General features: G+C 33.7%; 1 protein-coding gene across 6 annotated transcripts; it reads right to left on the minus strand.

The window, feature by feature from the left end:
* Positions 1-278: 278 nt before the first annotated feature.
* Positions 279-20619, minus strand: cora (erythrocyte membrane protein band 4.1 like coracle). Of its 6 annotated transcripts, none has more exons than XM_033332309.2 (15): positions 20458-20619; positions 10315-10482; positions 10077-10224; positions 9694-9988; positions 9277-9615; positions 9015-9187; positions 8757-8896; positions 7867-7953; positions 6607-7332; positions 5027-5230; positions 4422-4529; positions 4134-4244; positions 3527-3631; positions 2707-2916; positions 279-2637 (listed from the first exon to the last, which is right to left on the minus strand). In XM_033332309.2, the coding sequence occupies exons 2-15, from the start codon at positions 10471-10473 to the stop codon at positions 2458-2460; spliced, it is 2985 nt and encodes a 994-aa protein (XP_033188200.1). In that variant the 5' UTR covers positions 10474-10482; positions 20458-20619; the 3' UTR covers positions 279-2457. The 6 variants fall into 6 exon arrangements, with proteins under 6 accessions (XP_033188200.1, XP_033188199.1, XP_033188198.1 ...); XM_033332308.2 differs by having other exon boundaries at positions 10315-10487; XM_033332307.2 differs by lacking the exon at positions 20458-20619 and adding an exon at positions 20158-20391.
* Positions 20620-20644: the final 25 nt, after the last annotated feature.

The raw sequence follows: 20644 nt of genomic DNA on the forward strand, positions 1-20644 counted from the left end.
TAAGTTTTAAATGACACAGGCTTTTATAATACATATTTGTTAGTCACTATAAGCATGGAATGTTAGATACAATAAAAACAAATATATAAATTATGGAATTACATGGTGTAAAAGGTACAAATAGGAAATCAATTTCTTCTCCAACATAATTTTACTGCCTTTTATAATATCGAGACATAAAACTCGATTTACGAAATTTCTAAAACTGCTCATAAATAAAAAAATAAGAACTAATATACTTGTTGAGCATATTTGAAATATAAACTAATACTATGAAGTAAAATGAGATTACGATCAATATATTTTATAAAATTTGAACAATTCATTAGCTGTCAGCGTATAACAGAATGTGACACATAAGACGAAATGCAATTCGCACGTAGATGGTCTATGATTATCCTTTGTTCTATAGAAATTTTAATGTTTTTTATTTATACGTATAAAATGACATAATACAATATAACAATACTGACTGGTACTGTACATGGACAAAGTTTACAATCACTAAGAAAAGATATAATAAATATAAACAGCTATTAAACTAATGTATATGTAAATATTTCTTTCACTTTATTATGTATTAGGTAAAAAGTAGAAAAGTAAAAAAGATTTTTTTATTATTAGCATGTGAAACATATTTTTTAGTACCATAAAATAAATGCTTTGTGCAAAATGCAAACGTAATATATAGTGACATTTTTTAATCAACACTTGAAAGAACAAAGGTATAAACAAGCCTCCTACAGTGTGACATGCATATTTTAATGTTGCTTCATAATTGATGCATGTACAATATATATACGTATATATTATTCACACATAAATATATGAAGCAGCGGTATGTATTAATATTTATAACATTATATATTTATATAGCTTTATTTTTGCAAAGTATAACTTGCATCTTAATAATTTTATTGTAAATTCAGGTTATCAGCCTTTCCTCCTTCTTAGCAATATCTATGTGTTGTTCATACAAAAATTAAATAACCTATTAAACAAATAAAATCTTATATGAACTTGTAGTCTTAAAACTACAAAAGTTACAGCTAAATTTAGACATATACGCTGACCAATGCATCATAGCTCTTGGTATGAAGTTACATACATATGATTTTTTATCTTAATATTACTAATAAATCTTATAATCTTTGAAGTATATTTTGAAAATCTACATAGTTTCCAAATACATATTTTTAAATTATTAAATAAAAGATGTATACAATAGCAATGTTAACAATGTGTATCTCCTTTCAATTTACATTGCTGGATAATAATACTATAAGTTACAGGAAACTTTGTAGATTTCTATTTTCGTTTCCAAATAATCATAAATGTTTGTGTACATGTACATATATATAATATATATATATGTATTTATTTTAATGTATATATTAATATTTCATAGTTAGAGAAATCTGACTTTGTCATACAGTAAACATTATGTAATATCCACTTTGAAAAAAATATGTCACAAATAATTAACATATACAAAAAAATTATTGCAAAAAAGCTACATTTAAATCATACGAAGCCTTATAAAAAAATTTTGTATGTCTCTTACTTAGATATTATAAGTCTTCCACTGTTACTTTCTATATATTCTTCTCCAAGTGACTTATATATATATATATATAATAATGTTCATATAGTTTAAACGCATATTAATGTAAACGCATATTACAGTTACATATGCTTGACTTGTCAAAACGTTTTTTAAGATGTTTTAATTGTTATGTTTTTTATTACATTAGGCTCATAGACGAAGTCTTAAAATTAGAAATTTAAATTACAACAGAAAATCTGCAAAAGATTTTAAAAAATTAAGCTTTTGAATATTCCTCTAATATTGTTGAACAAGGTTTGAACATTATTTAAACGAACTTTATATGAATAGCTTAATATGCTTATTACATGAGACATCGCGTGAATATCATGATTTTGTTCGCTGTGAAGCAGTGATGTAAGTTTGTGGGCACTCTGTCATATTTTTATAGTTATAAACAAATTAGCTTTTGTTTACATATATATATATAGCTATGTATACATAATATGTTTAATATATATTTATGTTTTTGAGTATGTAAATAATACATACTTTGAATATGAACACTGCTGTTTATGGTACAACGTACCATGACATCTTTTTGTAAGAACTTGATTTTTAATCAAGTTGAAGCTCGTGACATTGAACAACATTTGTTATAAGAAATGTTTCTTATATATTAAATGATAAATGTTGCTTTAATTAGCCTTTTATATGATAAAATGGTTAATTAAATATTGGCAATAGCAAAAACTAAGTCAAATCATTTGCCATTCATTGTATATCCAAGATATACATAATATATATATATCAATTTAATTTTTTATTTTATCTTTTTTAAAATTACGAGCATTATATCTTTTAGACAAAGAGTGCCCTTCTTACAAAGGTGATTTTTGATGCATTACAAGTTACTGCGCTGTTTGCTGTTGAATTTCTATCTTTTCTACTGTCATATCAGGGTTCATTGCCGTTGCCTCTTGAATTGCTTCTGCCAAAGCTCGATCATGATCAATCGGATCGCCATCTGATTGTATCGTAATTTTTTGTTCTACACGAGTTTCTACAACTCCATCTCTTTCAGTTTTATACTGAAAATGCAATAAAGTATGCACTTAATAGATACTAACAATTAAAAATTAAAAAATTTCGAATCTTACCGTTATCGTTTCAACAGTGCGAGTTTTACTGGATATTGTCTGAGAACTAACTATTTCCCCGGTTGCACTGTACATACCATCTTCACTTTCAACAGCTACCTTTCTAGTTTCAGTTGCTACTAGTGGAACTGTGGTAGTTGTTGTTACATTATTTTCTGGCTCTCCTTTGTAAACATGCGTTTCTGTTTCAACAACACCAGCTGGATCACCCTGAATTAAATTTATAAAATGATATTTCTGTCTCTTTCTCTCTCTCTCTATCTCTTCTCAGAAAGAAGAGTTCAAAAATATATCTAATGCAAAAATAATATACTGAACAGTTATATTGCAGTATATTACTGTACAATTATATTAATATATTACAAGTATAAATACATTAAATAGTACAAAGAACCAAAGCATTATTAAAGTATAGAATTTATGTTACTTTTATTGATTAATGGTTAATACCTTAAAACCAGTGCCTTTGAAATAATGAGTAGATTAGGTTTTTTACTATGATTTTATGAATATCATTTTTATGTTCCCATGAATATCAACAAATGAGTATCAGTGTAAAATGGATATTGATTAAAAGTATATGATATATCTGTGTATAATCTAAATAATATATAATCTATATGAAAAAATTGGCGTTAATAGTTTACTAATTATTCTAAGAATTTTTATCCATTATAGGACATATTTCTTGTACAGTAAACATATTTAAGCATGTACCTTTGTGAAGATTCATCCTCAGAACTAAATTTTCTAAATTCTCAAAAAATTTTGTTTCTAAAAGAATATAACTTTTTAGTAATTTTCAATCCTAAAAATTTACCTGATAATATTGGTTGTAGAAAGCCTGTTGATCATCTTCAAGGTCAATTGGAGTACCTGAATCATCACTGCTTGAACTGGATGTACTGAGCCTTCGTGAGAACAGCTACACCATGCAATGTGTTAACCAAGCCGGCAAAATTAATTACAAAAATAAAAAAATAATTAAATAAAAAATAGCACTGGTTAAACTTTATTAGTCAACCAATATCCTGAATGAATTAAGTATTATTGATATACTAAACTTATGATCCCTTTGTTTAAACATATGATACCGTGATATGCTTACTAAATGTGCATGATTCTTATTTATCAATATGTATATTACACAAAAAATGAATATTATACACTTAAAAATAAGTATATGTTATAAAAACCAAAAAGCTTCATGATATTACCCGAATTTCCGTAAATATTAAAGAAAATTATTTAAATATATATGTGCAATGATCATATTACTAACATGGAACATATTCTAAATGATTTAATGTTAGGATCAATCAAAACACGGTATGTGATTATTATCACTTACATAAATGCTTACATGCTTCATCCATTAGTGGTGAGCTTGATATATTTAGCATTTTAAGCTGTTAATGAATCATTACCTGTTCACCAGAAAGTACATGACTTGTTGTTCGAACTTCTTGAGTTACCACTCTCTGTTCTTGTCTTGTTGCACTGGTTGCTGTTGTATGTGCTACAGTTTTTTCCTCTACCTAATATAAAAAAAATATAAAAAAATAATTCTAGCTTTATAGAAAAAAATATGATGAAATATATATAAAAGAGTTAAAAATATTTGCATACAACATATGAACAAGTAGAGTAAAATTGCAATCAAATAAGCAGGTCATCTAAAACTTTTTAAGAACGTGAATAATAACATTACAAACCTGACTGGTTTTCTGATTTTTTTCAAGATCTTCATGCATTGTAGCAGTGCGTGTAGTAACAGCTGTTGCTGTCATGTATGGGGCCCTACCATCATCTGATGCCTCTGCCTAAATACAACTACAAGGTAACTAATGTCTTATAATAAAGCAGCAATATGTATGTACATATAAAATTATAGTAAATAGAGGAATATTAGTAAGTTACATATTTATATATTTTTTCAAGATAATAAAAAATTTCTTTGTTCAAAAATCACATTTGCTACTTATATTAATGACATATATTTCTTACATGCAGTATTTAAATAATTAATATCTAAGAATCATATAACAATGTCTACAGTCTATCTATATCATAAGACTACTCACAATATACCATAATATATCATTCAATAAATATCATTCAAACAGTTCAATAAGCTGGGATAAATAGAAATTTAATCAAGGAATATGGATACTATAAATTGTTTTAAAATCATAAGAAGAAGCTAAATAAAAAGTACTAAAAAAAAAGAGAAAAAATGAAAATATCTAATTTTTTGACAATATCTTTTCCTTTACTTTATGTATCTTAATATCATGGATAGTTTTAAAAGTTTCATCACCTTATTAATTTGTGTAGAAACAGTTACTTGGCCTGTGCCTCCAGGTGTAAGATCTTCTACTTTTTCTTCTATGTTTTGTGTCACACCTTCTTGATCCTTCACTACAGATTGTTTAGTTGTGGTTTTCACTATTGTTGGGGTAGTGCTTGAAGTTAAAATTTTCTTCGTTTTTGAAGAAAATGGTTTTATTACATCCCGTATATCCTTTAAAATAGTATAGTATAATGTAGAACTAGAAGAGTCAAAGGACGAAGATGACACAGAAGAATCTGTGTCAGAAAAGTAAATAGGACAATTCTTGAATCAAAAATCAAGTATGGAAGAGACGAAAAATACCTCAGAGTTGCCACAATTACAAAGAAATTGAAATTTCTCCAATTAGAAGATCGTTTACTTAAACTTTTGTATGAAAGAAACAGAGTTGTATCTGAAGTTCGCAATTAGCGACTACTAACTACTGCAGGTGAGGAAGATTTGGCTTTAATTATGTGCCTGATGAAGAGAAAAAAGTACTAAGTAGTATTAACAGAAAAAAGAAAATCCAAAGAATCTGGAACTCCTCTTTCAGATCTCCTAGTCTCAATTATGTGGAATCTATAGAATCGAGTGAACAGTAAATACCAAACATTAATAAGAACGCACCAGTAATGTTTATTGGACATTATGTCTGTTACACACTAATAAGAAAGTGCTAATTACCAACCAAGTATGGTGTTTATTAATACTTTAAATTTTATGAAGGAACTTTGACATTTTATTACCTCCAGATGGTTTGAAAGTAGATGTTATTCATACCAAGAATGATAAACCATTAGATCAAAATAAACTCAAATTAGAAAATCAATAGGGATATATTACAACTAAAATTGATAAACTCGTAAATCAAGAAATTAGGGGCGTAAAAAGGAATTCATTGAAGATGAGATATATAATATAGTTCTAATACTCAATCAACATTTAGTGAAAACACATACTAATAAAGGAAGGACAAATTTTAGGGAAAAATGGAGCAGCAATACAATGTGGCAAATTAAATACTCTAAATTGTTTATGCAAATATCATACAGTGCAAATAGAACCTATAGTGAAACTTCATTCATCTGAACCCATTAAAGGGAACCAACAGTTCACATAATTGGATTGTTCATTATAACATTTCAAAATTTCATTTATTGGAACAAAATTCTAGGTAATGTCCAATGAACACATTGAATACTAGGTAAATTTTGTATGTTTTGTTTAAAGCGCCAAAATACTATGACATACTTTATTAAAAAATAAAATTATTTAAATACTTTATGATGTATTTAATACTTTGTGTATCAGTTGCGTATCAGATAATCTTTATAGCATTCAACATTACTTATCTTACATTATTTTACATTTATTATTAATAGAACACCACGTTAATTATCTACAATTAATTATCTAGACTACTTCTGAGTGCTACTCCAATTATATAAACATCTATAACAATTCATAAATAGTGAAAATAATCAATAAAAAAGAATCCTATTATTCCTATTATATGAAGTTTATCCCCCAACGTGTTCAGATAAATGAAATTCTACTGTACTTACCTTTATTTTGTCTTTTTTTTCTTTATCTATCTTTTCTGACGTTTCCTTGTCTTTCTTTTCTAACGATTCCCTATCTTTTTTTTCTAGCATTTCCTTATCTCTTTTTTCTGGCGTTTCCTTGCCTTTCTTTTCTGACATTTCCTTGCTTTTCTTTTCTGGCGTTTCACTGTCTTTCTTTTCAAACATATCCTTGTCTTTCTTTTCTAACTGTTCCTTATCTTTCTTTTCAGACATATCCTTGTCTTTCTTTTCTGACATTTCCTTGTCTTTCTTTTCTGAAATTTCCTTGTCTTTCTTTTCTAACATTTCCTTTTCTTTTTTTTTCAATTCCTTTTTACTGAGTGGCTTTATTTCGTTGTTGTCAAGAGTAGCACTTTTTTCTAGCATTTCCTTATCTTTCTTTTTTAAATCTCTCTTAGTGAGTGACTTTAATTCATCAATAAAAGCGCTTCTTTCTGGTGTTTCCTTTTCTTTCTTTTTCAATTCTTTTTTACTAGGTGACTTTATTTCGTTCTTATCACTTTTTTCTAATGTTTCCTTATCTTTCTTTTTCGATTCTTTTTTATTGGGTGACTTCACGTCGTTGTTATCAATAATAGCACTTTCATTTATTAAATCAGAATTGTTGAGATCATTATGATTTTCCTTTTCGCTTTCGTTTTTCTTATCCTTCTTCTTCTTAAATAGACCACCGGGCGGTAGGACCGCAATTCCTCCGACCGGTTTCTATAAGTAAATTTATAGTCACACATCGCTTCATGCAATAAGCACGATTCAGTTCTATCGCTATGCTATTATAAACTACGTGTTTCACATTCTCTTAGCGTATATTTCATGCTGGATAACTAATTACGGTCTGCGCTCTCAAAAAAATATCAGTTGTTAATTTTTTTAGATGAATATACTTTCCTGAAGAATTTACTTGTATCTATGGTACATTTCTTTGCTTGAATGTTTCTTGACATAAATCATTATATAAAGTGATCGTTATGTGCATGCTAACATAAGCATTAGCGCAGTTTAATAGCTTATTAAAATATTTGCGCCTGTGTATGCTCATGTGATGTATGATAAAAGAAATTTTAAAAAATTTGAGAAATTCAACTTTGAGGCGATGGCCGTATAATGTTTGCAAAAAATAAATAAAATATAGCAACATGCACCGAAAAAAAAGGAAAACACCAAATGGTCACATACATTAATATAGATAAAAGTATGTTGGTTAATGCATGACAGTATGTTCCAGGTGAAATTCTATACCTTTTTGCCACGATCTGCATCATATTCTCCTTCCAGACTACTGGTACTGCTAGCTGATGTTGTTCCAGCACTTGTTTTGCGTGAGAGCTACCGGTGTTAGTTAGGTGTCAGTTAGTTTTTATGGTCGAAGCACTAGGATGTGAATATTGAATTCAAATTTGTGAAATTAAATTATTACATACAAATGCCATGTGTTCAATTTCCGATAATAATTGTAAGATAAAACTTTATAAAATCTACACATTTCTAAGTTTCTTGCATAAAAGTATTTCAAGTCCATATGAATATATACAAGTTAATTAACCAAATATTATGTAGAATGGATAGAAACAATATTAAGTTTGGCTTTCCCATTAAGTTTTTAACTTAACATGTGCAATTTTTAATTCAAGTTAATTAACTTGCATGTGCATTATTCAACTTGTTTTGATAATTTTGGAGTAAACGTATTAGATATCTAATGCATTCAACTATCTCTAATACATGGCACACAAAAACTTATCAACATGCCATGTCTACAGATATTATCCGTTTGACTTAAAAACAATAGTGCATAATGATTAATTCCAACTTTTTATGAAATATGTTATCTCTTGCTTATACGTGAACCAATTGATGTTCTACAATTTCTCCGTTGTATAATGTAATTAGGATTTCAATAGTACTTAAAAAGAATGATTATATATGATAACAATAAAGGTAATTAATTACTTGAACTTATTATTATACAATAAACTCTTTAGAAAAAAGCTTTGTTTGAAAGCGTAGACCGCAGAAATATTGCCTTTAAAAGAATTTCTCATGGAATAATTTTCAATTTGCATGACGATTCCATGCATCCTCTACTAACTATTACTATGTTTGATATATTTAAATGTATTCTTTTTTACCTTTTCTTTCTGTTTTTTTATTGGACTAGGCCGTTGATCTATATGCTCCATGTCAGGAATCATTTCAGGTTCATAGCTCATTGTATGCCTCTTACTTGGTTCTGAACCATAAGATTCAACTTGTTTAGGACCCCCTAACGCTGTATAATGCACACATACCTTTCAAAATCTTAAAGTGATAACTTTGCGACAAAAGTGTCAAAACGGCACTGGCTGCATATTGCGTCTAAAGTTAATAAGTATCAGAAGTCTTTTTACCATCCATACTACGAGATGTAGGACGACGACCACTTAAAGATCTTTCGAATTGTGGAGGTTGTCTATCAATGGGAGTCTTCTTTGTCTCGTAGTGAGTTCTTCCTGAATATCGGAAACGAGAACCCAGATGTGGTATCAAACCGACTTTCTTTACAGGCTCAGGACTCATGAGCCTAAAAAATGTGTATATTACTTTATCTTATACTTTACCTTTATTCATATATTTTATGCTACTTAAAATCATTATTAAATAATTATTCACCTGAAGAAAGTATGGTGTTCTACACATACTTTCCATAACTTTTTCGCAGCTCTATGGTTAGCTAATTTGAAACCAATCGTCGATTCAAATTGCTCAAATTCACCCGGCCTAATCTTTATGTAAAAGTTATGCCTTTTGTACGAGATTTTTAGTATCTTTGGCCAAGCAAACCTATTGATTCTTAATCGATCCCTATAGACGAGAAGACCCGATGAACATACACCTAACATTATATCCACGCCCTCAGAATCTTTAGCAGGATGAAGATCAACTCCATACATCGCTAACTTTTTTGCATTTTCGAGATAATGGAGTTCTGCTTCCGCGGGTGTTTGACCTCTAAAAATTAGTCAAATTTTCTTTATTATTAATTCTACTATCATTTGGATAAATGGCTAATCATTAAACGAGACTAACTTATGCGTTTTATGAAGGTCCATTACTTTCTCCACTAACTCTGGAGTCTGATTAGGGGCAAATTTGAAATCCTTTAAATATGTACGGCCATGCTCGTCTGGGTCGTAATCTCCGACTTCTGATTGAACTAAATATGAACCTAGAAGAGCGTGAGTTACAAACGAACACGGCAAACGGCCTGTGATAATATCGTTTCTAATTTGAAGGCATAGCTGATAACGAGTTATGTCTTCTTGTAATTGGGCTGGGTCCGGAGGATAAAACTTCACCTCGAAATTAAATTTCCATGGTTCGTCTGCAGAGATAAAACCAACATAAATTGCTTCCAACAATGATATCACATAATATACGAGGAAAAAGAAAGAGAAAAGAAGACTACGTACTTTTCACAAATTTCGCGATTCTTTTATCCAGATCTAACCAGTTTCGCAAATCGTGTCTGTCCTCGTAAATAAGGCCAAAATAATCCTTCTCCATCAAATTCATACTCTGACATATCATGTCAAGTAATTCTTGGCCTTTCGCCTTCCTCTGGAACAAAATCAATTTCTCATACGGTTTTCGTCAACGTCGAGGAAACTCATTCTCTTGGAAGGATGAAAGAAAAATTTGATAGCTTACATCTATGTGGAAGTCTTTCACGGTTCCATCTAGCAAAGTGATTCTTGCAAGAGCTGTTTTGCCTTTGCTCACTGGACTTTTGGTCGGCGAGTTTGTTCCAGTCCCATTTTCTGCCGTTACCTCTGGTTGACTACCAGCGGACTTCTGTTCCTCCGGCATATTTCAATCCTGTGCTAAGAAGATTTGCGCGTGTTAATCCATGTTATATAGCAGGTTCCTTACTTCGCTACCAACGACGCATGGATTAATCCTCTAAATAGATCTGCTTTCTTAATCGTCAACTACATCGAAGAAATAATATTGCGTGTTGGTTCAGTGTATTCGAGTATAGATCCCGTCTAGACCAGAGGGTGCCATGTAGAGAAATAATCAATATTTGCCGGAGCTCTTCGAGTTACACATACCCCGGTCTATAAAACACCCCAACTCTTATCTCGTTAACTATAAGGAAAATATCAGGAAAAAAGAAATGACATTAAAGACAACGAAGTATGTACTTTGAAATTATTTACTACTTTATACAAGTGTATAATTTGAATGAGATCTTCCGCAATAAAAACTCATTTCTTTCTTGTAACGATCTGAACGTTTGCTCGTTTTATCATCTAATGCATATACGCAACATGCTCGCTTCTATCTTCGAGGTCTCCAGACAGTAAGAGGAAAACATTGTAGATAGAATGTACTGTTACATCGAGTACCTAGATCCCAACGGCGCGAGTTTCTACAACGTCTAGGATCCGCCAGTATCGGTATACGCCAAAGAAAGATACTACTAGACAAATGATTTCGTAAAAAGTTTGAGAACAAGTTGCAGTTACGTGCAACAGAGACACGTGTGCGCATTTGTCACAGGTCGTTCGCCTTCTGAGTGAGACAGATAGAAGGTAATACACGTCCACGCAAGATATCTCGATACAAAGCCAATAAACCGGCGATATTTATAACACCAAGCCTACCAAAATACACAAGCCAGGTATTGTTAGACGCGATAAAGTTGCTATAAAAATATCGCGTCTGTTCAACAATCAACCGAAGAGAACGTGTTTCGAGCGTAGAATCGATGGTAAAGGGTTTCGAATAAAAAAGCATCGAGCGTAAAAATCCTTCGAAATCCAGAATTGATCTTTTCCAAGTAAAACGTAGCCATGAAAATAATGTGCAGCATGACCCTGACCGACACGGTCTGCTGAGACCATATACATAGTATTCAAATCGACGAGCACAGGTCTGTAGCTCTGAGCATAGTCCCTTATGCAATGCCGGAGAGCAAATAGTAATTCAACCTCAATTGCATGGAATCAGAGACATACTAGGACGCCGTTCGTCGTTGCAAATACCATTAGTGCAGTCTTGCTGCAAGAGAACGAGCGAAAAAATGCACTCGCAGTGATTCCCCGAAGTTTTCGCGATAGTTTGAGTAGCCGAGAGCGTCCCATGAGTCACGCACGAGCAAATACACAAAGGGAGAGACCCGCGTGCATTATCATTAAAACGGAAATCACGGTTTAACGTTCAATTCTGTCCGAATATCTCGTTACACAGACACGCAACCATCGATCCCAACAAAAGAGTAATTACATAAATCTGAACTCTGTCGCGTTGTTGCGTAACGTTACAACTGAACAGCGAGCAAAAAAAAAAAAATGAAAAAAAGAAAGAGTAAACTCCTTTGGCAACTATACTCTGACATAAAATAGAAGAAACTTCCTGCATCACAGATTTTATTAGACAAATGATAAAATTAGTCGTGTGGTACAGAGACAGGTGTGATGCATTGAATATCTATGATTCAACGGTATTCAACTTTTAAATACAACACATAGAGATCATAGAAATCGTGCTGGAATTCATAGAAATAGAGATACGTGGCGGTGCAAGTTCGACAAGTCTGATGTCGTCATCGCTGGAAGCAGACGTCCTTTACAGTACTCTTTACTCTTTACTGCACGATGAAGTAATATCTCGGTTAACAGGCACAATGACGTGTTCACCAATATTATACATATATACGTATACATATACACTCTAATAAGATCGACCAGGTTAAAGCCTTGACTAAGTGAATCAACGATATTCCAGAAATGCTAGGTAAGAGACGTGGTTTTCAACCGTCTGCGCAGGCCACGTTCCAGGCCGCGATAGATACCAAAGAAACATTGGAAACTTAAAACGGACAGCATAGATTCACGAGACACGTAGAAGAAACCGGTCGATCGTCTCGTTTTGCTAACGGGTCAGCTGAAAGTTTAAAGGCCTGTTGAATGGAGCGAGCCGGTTTGAAAGAATTCGGTTTTTTCGTCGACGTCGCGAAGAGATGCTTTCAAGAAACGCGTGGGTTTCATTTGGCCGTGTGTGTCAAAGAGTTTTATTGTAAACGAGGGTCGCGTGATCCACGACACACGCCCACGACTATCGTGTACACACGTTCGGTGAGACCGAGTGGACAACCGTCTCATCCTCCATAAGCATTAAAGAGCTATCGTCTTTAATGAATGAATTCATACCTCTCGAGATACGGCGGCGCAGAATTACTTTCGAGGCGCGTTGCTCCACCTTGATAAAAATAGATGAGATCGAAGTTCTGACCGGTTGCACGGAATTATTTATTTCATCTGCGAGACTGAAATTTACTAAAGTTTGCGCAAATTCCTAAATGATGTGGTAATGGAAGAAAATACGAGACAGAAAGTTAGTATATCTGATTGAAAAAATCAATTACTATTCAAACGACAAGTAAACATGCAAAAACTTTTCTATGAAATTAGAGTCAAGAAATAGCTTTTTAATCTTCGGTCGCGACCTTCACCTTTACCTATAGATGTTCGCAGCCTTGTCACTATTTTACTAGCCACTACTTTGCTATTTCATTAAATCACCAGTTTGTTTAAATTTGCCTTTGCAAATTGTTCTTTGCACTTTTGCTCTAAACTTCTCATGTATTTATTTGTTGAAGTTTCTTTACAATCGAAGATACTTAAATGCTGAAATTTCCAAAGTTCTCCGTTGAATTGCACTAATGAAATAAAAATTCAAACTCCTCTCAGAAACGAGTAATCTATAGCTAAGATCGTAAGGTTAATGAAACATACGAGAAATGAAAGGATACCCATATGCATTGTATCATAATTCCCAATTAACGAAACTTTAACGGAAGGCAATACATCGTTTTAGTAATTTAACTATTAAGGTGTACCACATGGAATACCGAGGCACGCAGTTAACGAATCGACGAAACCATACCGCAAACTGTACTCGCGGAAGAGCACGAAGCGCAGAGGATGTCATTAGAAAACACGTCAGCTTTGCATATGCATGCACCACAGGGTTTATTAACCCAATGGTGGTGGTACTTCGTAACTGTACGTGAATGAATACACGGTGCTCCAACTCGAGCACAAGTGGACCCGATCGTTTCAAATGCCGGCATTTAAATCCCTTGTGTCGACGTCGACTTCTACCTAATACGAGTTTCCGGTTCGCGTGTGAGACATTGTGTCCTCGACGAATCGATAAAAATGCACGTGGTTCTTCCAGAGACACGAGAGGCGAGTATCAACCTCCGTTAGGGAATGTTTGATCGATCGACGTTTCAACGAGCGATATTTAAATCATACGAATCTCTGATTATCTCTATCATGACAAATCGCTTGGTTCCTGTAAATTTATATTCTAATCTTAATGCCCTGATAAAATTCAGAAGTTTATGATAAAAGGCGTTGAGTTGATCATTGCGACTTGAGAGTAGCTCATTTGCCAGCTCACAATTTTCCGGCCGGTGAGTGGTAACAAACGACTGCTGAAGTATGGCCAAACTTATGGCTACTAACCATGCAACTGATACGACTAGAAAGAGAAAAAGGAACTCTGCTTGTCCTCCTGCCAACCACCTGATCTCCCAGGAGGTAAAAAAATTCGATGCGTTACGAAAATGCACCACTTGTTACTACACTGCGAATATTTTAAACTGCTCTTAATACACAAACATATAGATATAAAATATCTAACGTGAAACAAATCTCTGCTCAGGTACCAGCTCGTTCATTTTGTTCATAAAAATGTAAATTTACATAAACGTTCGCACTTTACTACCCTTCGTCAGCTGCGATTCTCTTCCAAGAAAGTTTTTAGGAAGATTTTTTACGACGTCTCTAAGAAATTTAGATCTCAACCAGAAAGCAGACCTGCTGCTCGCCTCAGGAGAATCTGACGTCGAGGGAGATTAACGAGTAGAACGAATCTCTCGCGCGTGAAAATTATGGTGAAGGGGAAGAAAGAATCAGAGCTCGTTTTCGCGAGAAACGATGGAGTGACGGTGACTTTTCATAGTGATAGAGACAGGCGCAGATTTAACCGTAGAGTCGATTCGTTCGCGAGGGTGCGTACACAATTTAAGAGAATTTTTATCGGTGTCGTGCAGACGCGTCCCGCTTCACCGATCGAAAACAACGGGGTTCCCCGTGCGTTTATCTCCCTCTCTCGTTCAACCCTTTCTTTCATCGCGTTCGCAGCGGCATTCATCGTAGGTCTTCCTCTGTCGCGAGTTTCAATGGTAGGAATTGCAGGGGTGAGAAGACAAGAGCAGGGGAAACAGACACAGAGGGCGAGGAAGATTCTTTGATGCGTGAAATTAAAGGTCTGAAAGCTGTAAAAACGTCGTCGAAAATTTTACCAACCAGGATATACCGATTCTTCCCTCCTTCTCTCGTTCGTTCAAATCAGACCTACGAATTTTACCCTACGCTGTTTTCCGCTGGTTGCAAGTAGATTTATTCAGTCGAAGGAGCAAGCAAACGCCTCGCCTCGTAATTTCAACTGGCGAAATTAACCAGCAATTACGTTCTCGAGCTAAAGAATAAGCGACCTCGTGTGCGTTAGATTGGAGAATGAGTGAAAGGTTCGAACTTTAATTAAACACCGCGCTACGACTCCCTCGTGTATTTTTACACGAGGATTCGTTTACAAGTGTTCAAAGAGGAGTCTGTTACGTGTGCGTAGAATTAAAAGCTCGAGAGCTCGTTCACGACGAAAACGTATAATACAGCCTCGATCGCGTGTTACACACCATGCCGTATGAGTCATCTTTAATTTTGATCACTATACAATTTTAGAAGAATTTCAAGAACGTTAGTACAAATATTATATATGTCAGTATGCCACTTATGTTCCAGTATGTGTAAAGAACAACCAGTTTTTACTGAATTCGTTGAATTTTCACGACGACAATAGAATTTCTTTGGACAAACGTAAACGCAATCATAAACGAGCAGTTTTTCCGTTTTGTTTCTCTGGGTTCACAGTGATTTGGTGCCAACAATGGCAATGGCCTTTTTTTACGGCCACTTTTTCCCCGCGTAAACTGAGATAATTGGCCGTGTCCTACCATAACGCTACGATGCTGTTACTCTGCATCGTTATTGCGCTCTGCTTTTTCATGGTTAAATCGTTCCCTGTTCCCAGTGCGCGCCTTCACTCGCGGAATATTTATTCCAAGTTGCCCGTTAGTGAAAAGTTTTCCGATCTGAAAATCTCTCACGACCCTAATTCCATGCCCTTTCTTCGTGGAAACACAGAAGTGTTCCATTCTTGCAAAACTGTACACATCTCGCGTGCTAGAAATTTTTCAGCTTTAATAAAATTCGACATACATACGTATAATAATCTTATCGTAACATCTACATAAATTATACATCTGAGTCTTCAGGAAGCTAATCCAATCGACCCCATTCAATTTTTCTAATCAATTCTAATCAATTTCTATTAATTTCTTAATTTAATTAGATTTCTAGAGCCAGCTTTTTGTTTCATATCATATTGTAAAGCTAGAAAAGTACGATAATCTATACGCAAGATACGACGAGGCAAAGGCTATTCTAAATTGCTTATTAAATTGCTTAAATTCTTATAACTTAGACTGATCTAAAGACTTTAGATATTGTAAGTAAGGTTGCTTGAATGCAAACCATTCCAACTCGACTATCTGAACTCTGGTCATAAACTTGAAGTCAACTTATTGAATTCACCGAGCATCTTCAATTCAAGTAACTTGACTAACTGAACGAGGCTTTGCGTGCCACGGGGATTCGCCGAAGAGAAAATATTCTCAACGATTAGATGCGCCAAGCGGCCATGACGGAAATAGAAAAAGCGAAAGAAAGAAAGCACGTATCTCGTTGATTATTACATGCGCGATTTAATCGAGGGATACAAGCGTTGGTAAAACGTATGGTAGATATATTCTGTGAACATGGTGTAACCCATAAAATACCAGATAGAATATATATATACAGGGTGGTTGGTAACTGGTGGTACAAGCGGAAAGGGGGTGATTCTACGCGAAAAAAGAAGTCGAAAATATAGAACAAAAATTTTTCGTTTGAGGCTTTGTTTTCGAGAAAATCGACTTTGAATTTTCGCTCGGTACGCGTGCACTTTATCGCGTCTCTTTATAACGGATCTCACTGTAGATCGTTGTCTCGATGGAGAAATTAAAAAAAAAATTAAAAAAAATTTTTATTCTATATTTTCGACTTCTTTTTTCGCATAGAATCACCCCCTTTCCGCTTGTACCACCAATTACCAACCACCCTGTATATAAGAATATAAATCGGCGGTGAATATACAAACTAAGAATACGATGTGTTTTAAGCGCGCGTTGTTACTCTACATGTTGCTTTGAATGTCGTACGTGAAGGATTACACGAACGACTATTTAAGTTGATCACAAATTACAGTGCCAATCATAGTACAGCGGAGCACGTGACGATCGTAGATCGTAGCCACGCCTTGTTCGCATTTATCTTTCGTGTTTCTTTCGCGCGGGGAACGCCAATACTTCCGGCGATTGCTTTACGGAAGACAGATACATACATAGTACGCGAGTGCCAGCCAGCCGTACAATTAAATTTTACGTGAATCGGCCAACCACGCGGAATATATACGCTACTATGCTAACAGGTGTGATACGCCTGAAACTGTTAGATACTATTATTATATCATACGAACTAATATGGATCCACGTGTTTCAATTTTTATTGAATATGGAAATTCTTGATAAGAATACCGACTGAGTGTCAATAGACTGATAAAAGTGTCTGATAATAGCACCGATTATCGTTCGCGATGAATGCTACTCATTCTCCGACGTACCGATCGACCAACGAATCGCGTGTTACTTATTTACTCGATATAACAACAAATTGATATATGAATTTTTATGAGTAATCGTTGGCTTGCGAACGGCTTTTTCTGAATGGTTTCTCTTTGTGTTCATACTGAATCTTTACTACTAAAAATAATCGTGTTTTAAATTCAAGTGATTTTAATTAACTGAACTTATATAACTTATAGCTTGAAGTTATTTAAGTTCATCAAACACTTTCGATTCGAATAACTTGACTAATCTGAACTAAATTTCGTGTACTTTCTAAACCTGAACTACCTAATCCTTTTACACAATTACAAAGTAGATCACTCTTCTTATATTTACATTTCTTTAACAAACATTTTATTTCGAACAAGCTGTAGAAAACGCAATGCGTCTCATTTTGATAATGTTTTGCAAAGTATATAACTAAAAATCTGTCCATCGATTTGCTATCAATTTGAGAATTTCAATAGTCAAGACATTTGAACGGGATTTGTGTCATAGTTCACGTGCACGCAGCTCCGTGTGTATGGGAGAAAGCCACATTATACGGTGTATTTCACCGGTGTGTAAGCTCAGTTCCCCCAAGTTCATTGTAACTTTGGTCGTGTCGTGTATCACCTCCTATCAACGTCACACCTCCCTACACGCATCGCTCGTGAATATACTTCCTTGCTCTGGTTAACGGGTATGCATCGTTTGAGGCAATAATCCTAAATACACGCTGGTATCTATACTTACATTGGTTAATCTACGTGTTAGCTAGTCTCCGCTACTATGTATAATTTGAACCGATTAGAATGATCGAAATATTTCTTTGATTTCATGTTGTCACATAAAATGGAATAATCTGTATCACGCATACGAAGAAAATTTTATAACGCGAAGAATAGTTGTCGTTGCAGAGAGTTTTAAGAACGTATGCATATATGTACGTATGTGGATTGAAATGCAGAAAAGAAAGCTCCGATCGATCATTGGCAAGAGCTAGAAACGCAACCGGGCTAATGGATGTTTCGAAAAGCTGGCATTTCTGCGACAAAGTGCATAATTGACCTAATTGATCGTAACAAGCGTTCGCCGGCAAAATGACGAAATTGCAAAGCTCGAACAAAAGGTCTCGTAGAAGGTAAAATCATATGAGTGATCGATGTCATCTAAAGCAACAAAATTCTTCCGTACTATCTGATGACTTATATGTAGATATTAATTTTGTTATCTATATCAATTTTTAGAAATTAATTCTATCGTGCCATACTATTCTACAGTATGTAGCTCTAATAGCAATAAAATCATTTGTTAAAAACATTCATAGTTTTAGAATAATTTGAGTGACAATCTATACACATCTAACGTATAATTTTAAATCATAGATTCCAAAGGCTATAGATTTTCGATAAAAGAACCAGCAGATAATTCAAAAATTTATCAAGTTCGACAAATCACTGGAAATTTCCTTGTTTGATTGAATCTACAGTACAAAGTAAGAGAGAGAGAAAGAGAGAGTGTGCATGGCAAAGTACCAAGCGTGTGGCACACTTCGGGAAAGCACTTTAGCCTCAGGGTCGCGCATGAAAGCGGGAATGATACGATAATGGAAATAAATTGCACGGTGTTATTTAAAATTTGTCAATTATTCTCGGTTTAGTGACAGCGTAATTTTCTTAATTTTCGTTCAACGCCGATTTCCAACGGATTCTGCGCGTCTCGTATCACGACTCACAAAAAAATGGATGATACATAGTCTTTCTGACGAAATACGATACATGACACACAAAGAATGTATTCAATCTTGACTCTATCGATTCCATTTGTCTGTCAAAATTCTTAGATTACTTTAATCGAATAGTTTCTGGTAAACAGCGATATATCATTATACAACCTAACAAATTTTGTTACAAATTCAACACTAGATATAGCAAACTTGTTGAAATGGTAAGACTATGGTCTTTGCAATTACTAAAAATATACAGGTGTATTTGGTAAAGTATACATATTGAATTTTACTAAGACAGACACAGGATTGTGACTATATGCTTATTTATTTTCATTAAACCGTCTCGATCTAAATTGTATCTGTATAGCATATCTTTTTTAGTATATAGATCAATAGTTTTAGTTTAGTTTTTAAACACTGCTTCACATGCTGCACGATGTAATATTCATGCAATTTAAGAAAAACACTACGATAGTAGATATAAACATTGTATCGGAAATTTCTACCAACCGGACCAAGCAGATGTTTCCGTATACTGTTGATTGAAACATATATATATGTAGAGTACGAAATATTTACGTATCAATATCTTCGACATTTTTAGTAATATGTATAACAGTGGATAGATGTTATTCTTTCCATTATATACTTTGACATCACTGGAGATTATGTGAATAATACATATTCTTTTTACAATATCAACTTTTATACAAAAATTCAATGAGACATTCGTAATAAAATGACAGAAATTTAATCACTATGTAACAGTCGATATATACATATGTACTTCTGTAAAATGATAGTAAACATTGGTATTTAAAAACATGCATTCTAGTTCATCGGCATTAAGTTGAAAACTGTATAAATTTGTTACTAATTTCATGTCTAATATCTTAAAATGATTTAATACTGTCGAAGAAAACCTTGTTACAGTGTGTCACGAAAGTAATAAATGAAATCTGAAAACTAATAAACTTACCTATAGGATATAGACGCGATCTTTTCTTAAATAATGCACCACGATGAGAAAATCAGAGATAAAGATATAATAAGAAAAAATGTACACAGGGTTGAAGCACTAATTGTTTTTTTCCCCAGCAGATAACGGATTACTTCCTACCATAAGCACATAAACAACTCTTGTTCCAATTCAACCGACGGCTACGAATACGAAACAGGTCCGTCGAATCGCGGGGCGACGCTGGATGCGGCCACGGCCCATACTCGCACCATTTTCAAATAGTCCCCTCACGAGTACAAATATTTATTGCTTACGTACCTTAATATTTCCCAATTCTTCGCACAGCGAGCAATCACAGTTCATAGAAAATGCAACTGGATTAGAAAATTTCCGTGATAACAACGCACTATTTAATTCAAACCGTGAATATGGAACTGCTTTCAATGTCCTTACGCGCGAGTCAATATGGCTGACTACGTAGGAAAATCAGTTTCTCTTATGACGC

The sequence above is a fragment of the Bombus vancouverensis genome, chromosome 8 (assembly GCF_051014615.1).
Source record: "Bombus vancouverensis nearcticus chromosome 8, iyBomVanc1_principal, whole genome shotgun sequence".
Classification (NCBI taxonomy): Eukaryota; Metazoa; Arthropoda; class Insecta; order Hymenoptera; family Apidae; genus Bombus; species Bombus vancouverensis.

What these genes read in the sequence shown, in the direction of transcription:
- cora (XM_033332309.2), bottom strand. Translation starts at nt 10,473, where the DNA reads ATGCCGGAGGAACAGAAGTCCGCTGGTAGTCAACCAGAGGTAACGGCA. An exon ending in TGAAAGACTTCCACATAGAT is followed by an intron (nt 10,225 to 10,314) that starts GTAAGCTATCAA and finishes ATTTTGTTCCAG; the next exon opens with AGGAAGGCGAAAGGCCAAGA. An exon ending in GACCTTCATAAAACGCATAA is followed by an intron (nt 9,616 to 9,693) that starts GTTAGTCTCGTT and finishes ACTAATTTTTAG; the next exon opens with AGGTCAAACACCCGCGGAAG.